General features: G+C 47.7%; 1 protein-coding gene across 1 annotated transcript in view; it reads right to left on the reverse strand.

Moving 5' to 3' along the window:
• batf2 (basic leucine zipper ATF-like transcription factor 2) overlaps positions 1-3,184 on the reverse strand; it is a 68,027-nt gene that overhangs the window by 8,336 nt on the left and 56,507 nt on the right. The window contains exon 3 of the mRNA XM_020514420.2: positions 535-1,038. Coding sequence (XP_020370009.1) covers positions 535-636 — 102 coding nt within the window. The 5' untranslated portion in view covers positions 637-1,038. The remainder of the gene's footprint in view (positions 1-534; positions 1,039-3,184) is intronic.

Here is a 3,184-nt window from a genome sequence, read left to right on the forward strand (position 1 = left end):
TGACCCTCCGACAGCGCGGCGCTCCCTCAGCGCTGACCCTCCGACAGTGCCCACTACCTCAGAACTGACCCTCTGACAATGCAGTACTCCCTCAGCACTGATCCTCCGACAGTGCAGAACTCCCTCAGCACTGATCGTCCGACAGTGCAGCACTCATCGTCCGACAGTGCAGCACTCACTCAGCACTGATCCTCCGACAGTGCAGCGCTCCCTCAGCACTGATCCTCCGACAATGCAGAACTCCCTCAGCACTGTCACTGAGTCAGAGTGCATGGATAGACAGCTGTCTGCAGAGAGCTACTGAGAATGCCAGTCACAGCGAGCAGTGAACAGATTTCTCCGCTTTCTTTTAGGGCCAAAAATTACAGACTGAAAATGTCACTGTGAGCACGTTAACACTGGCCCTTTGCCTGCTGAGTGTGGGCACTGGGTCACTGAAACCCACACGATCCCTGGCGTTAGGTTTATCTCCCAGCCAGATTCTTGTGAAGAGTGCAGGAGTCTGCTGGTGGTCGAGAAGTGGTGGTATCTTACCTTTTCAGAGTTCTGGCTGGAATCGTCCGTTTCAAATTCAGGAGAAAAGTCCAAGGCTGTACCAGCCATATTGCAGAGCGTGGGGAGGCTGAGAAACTTCATATAGGTATAGGGAAAGGAAAGGGAAAAAAAGATACTGCTGAGGTGGGAGGACTGTGAGAGACGGAGAAAGGGAGCAAACTGTCTCCCTGTTGCAAAGGCGAGACAGCTCCCTTCCTCTCTCACTCAGCCGAAGCTCTCTCTTGCGAAGATGCCAGAGACCCAGGAGCAGTCCGGCTCCCCTTTATGAGGAAGCTTCAGTTTCGTTTGATGGTAAACCCTGCCCTCAGCACTGGAAAAATATTTCGTCCGGCCTTAATAAGAAGTCACGTGTCTGGGAAAGTCCCATAGCTTCCTCCTCCTCCTCTTCAAACGACTTCATTTGATGTGTTTCTGTCTCTATATATCTCTCTCTCTCCTTTGCATTGTCCGGCAGGGCCACCCACGTGTCGAGATTAAAATAGTCTGCAAAAAAAAACTCGCTTGTGCAAAATGGTAAAATCCTAGAAACTAAAAGGAGAATTTGAGCCCCGTCATTTTCTTTTTAAAATGCATGTCTCAACTGGTTCGGTACTTTTCTTGATGTGTTAAAGCTGAACAGGCTCTGCCTGAAAGCTGGGAACTTTTTTTAAAAAGATAAAGGAAATTTGCTAACATTAATAAAGCAGTTTTAATGTTCTCCTGAAATGTTAAACAGCCAGGCAATGGTTTCTTCCCACCTCCGAATGTACGACAGTGGGTTCTTAGTTTTTTTTGAAAGAGTTACTATTAAATTTCTGATTGTACTCTAGCCCCATGCTCCCAGATTTATTGGACCTCCTCACCGCTTCCAGGCCTGGCCAAATTGGCCATCAAAAGGTCTGAGCTATAGGCCATTGATGGGGTTGCAGTTCCCGTTTGTCAGCCCCTCTTCTGTGGTTACATCGAGAGAGATAAGAGACTTTTTGAGAACCAGTGGACACTGCAGGGCCTGAGCTCCATTATCACCACTAACAATGCTGTCTTGATCTGATTGTCCATTCCACTTCTGTGAGTTTCCGTTGAATGTTTGACTTATTTGTGTTTTGCTACCATCTAACCTAATTAAATGTTTTGCTCATGGCAGAACAGTGGTTTCCAACTTTCTTTGGTTGACCCCAATTGAAACAGTATATTACTCATCATTTTTAGTTTTACTTTTAAGGGGGTGGTACGATGGCACAACGGTTAGCACTGCTGCCTCACAGTGGTTCAATTCCACTCTTGGGTGATCTGTGTGGAGTTTGCATGTTCTCCCTGTGTCTGTGAGGGTTTCCTCCCACAGTCCAAAGATGTGTAGGTTAGGGCGGATTGGCAATGCTGAATTGTCTGTAGTGTTGAAGGATGTATAGATTAGGTGGGGGTTGGGTCTGGGTGGGATGCTCTGAGGGTCGGTGTGGACTTGTTGGGCCTGTTTCCACACTGTAGTGATTCTATGATCATTTGAAAGTATTGCATGCACAGGGTGGTTTCTAGAGGTTCACAGATTAGTTACATTGCAGGTGGAGAACACTCAGCCCATCTAGCCCTTTACTGGCTCTCTGGATAAGCAATCCTCCCCACAAAGCCTTCCTAAAGTTCAGTGCCCACAACTGGACATGATACTCTAGTTAAGGCTGAACCAGTGTTCAAGATGCTGACGGTTGTTCATATCTACATTTCATGGGCATTTATTCTTCTTATTTTAGTCTTTTGAGATCAAAACATTCAAGGTGAGTCATTGGATTTACGCTTTAACGGGAGTCTAAAAGAATTCTCGCTCAGTGTTGGACATCGTGTCATTTGTAACATCAACGTTTTGCAAAAAGGCAGGATTTTACCATTAAGACCCGTGACACCATATTTTGATGGGCAACCACTGGAAACGCGGCTGGTGCTTGGCGCACAGCAATATCCCACAAACAAGCAAAGCCTGGATCATTTGACTGAGGGGTGCTTACGGGACACCAGACACCTCGCCCAACCCCACCCCATCCCCTCCACCTGTTCTTCCTAGGATTCTTCATGCCCACCTGTGAGGGCATGTTGGGGGGTCTAGTCAGTAAAGTGGAACCTCGACACTTGCGAGTAAGAAACGTGCAGGGGGTTTGGTGGGAGAGTTGGCAAATGAAGTGGGACTAATCAGGATAGATGATTAGCTGGCATGGGCTCAGTGGGGCGAGTGGCCTCAGTCTGTAGTTGCACCAGTATGTACAGTGCAGCTGTCAGGCCCTGGCAGTGTTGGATTGGGTTATATTGGGATAGAAAGTTGCCACTAGACCTAGCAAAGAGGCGTACCCACACAGGACTGATTACCACAACTTGACACTGTGCACCAGGTAGCTGTTCAACTGCAGGGGTGTCACAACTGCACAGCAGACCAACCTTGTCATAGATAAGAATTTTATGCGCAGTCTCCCTCAAGGACAAGAGATCAATAATTTCACACGGGAAGTAACTGTGTATGTCTCACATCTCCAACCAGCGGAGAGTTTGTCCTAGTACCCAGTAATTCCAGTTTTGCTGGGGGATTAGTTTGGGGATTGATACAGGGCTATGGGGAAAGAGTGGGGCAGTGGGATTAGTTTGGGGATTGATACAGGGCTATGGGGAG

The sequence above is a fragment of the Rhincodon typus genome, chromosome 43 (assembly GCF_021869965.1).
Source record: "Rhincodon typus isolate 14 chromosome 43, sRhiTyp1.1, whole genome shotgun sequence".
Lineage (NCBI taxonomy): Eukaryota > Metazoa > Chordata > Chondrichthyes > Orectolobiformes > Rhincodontidae > Rhincodon > Rhincodon typus.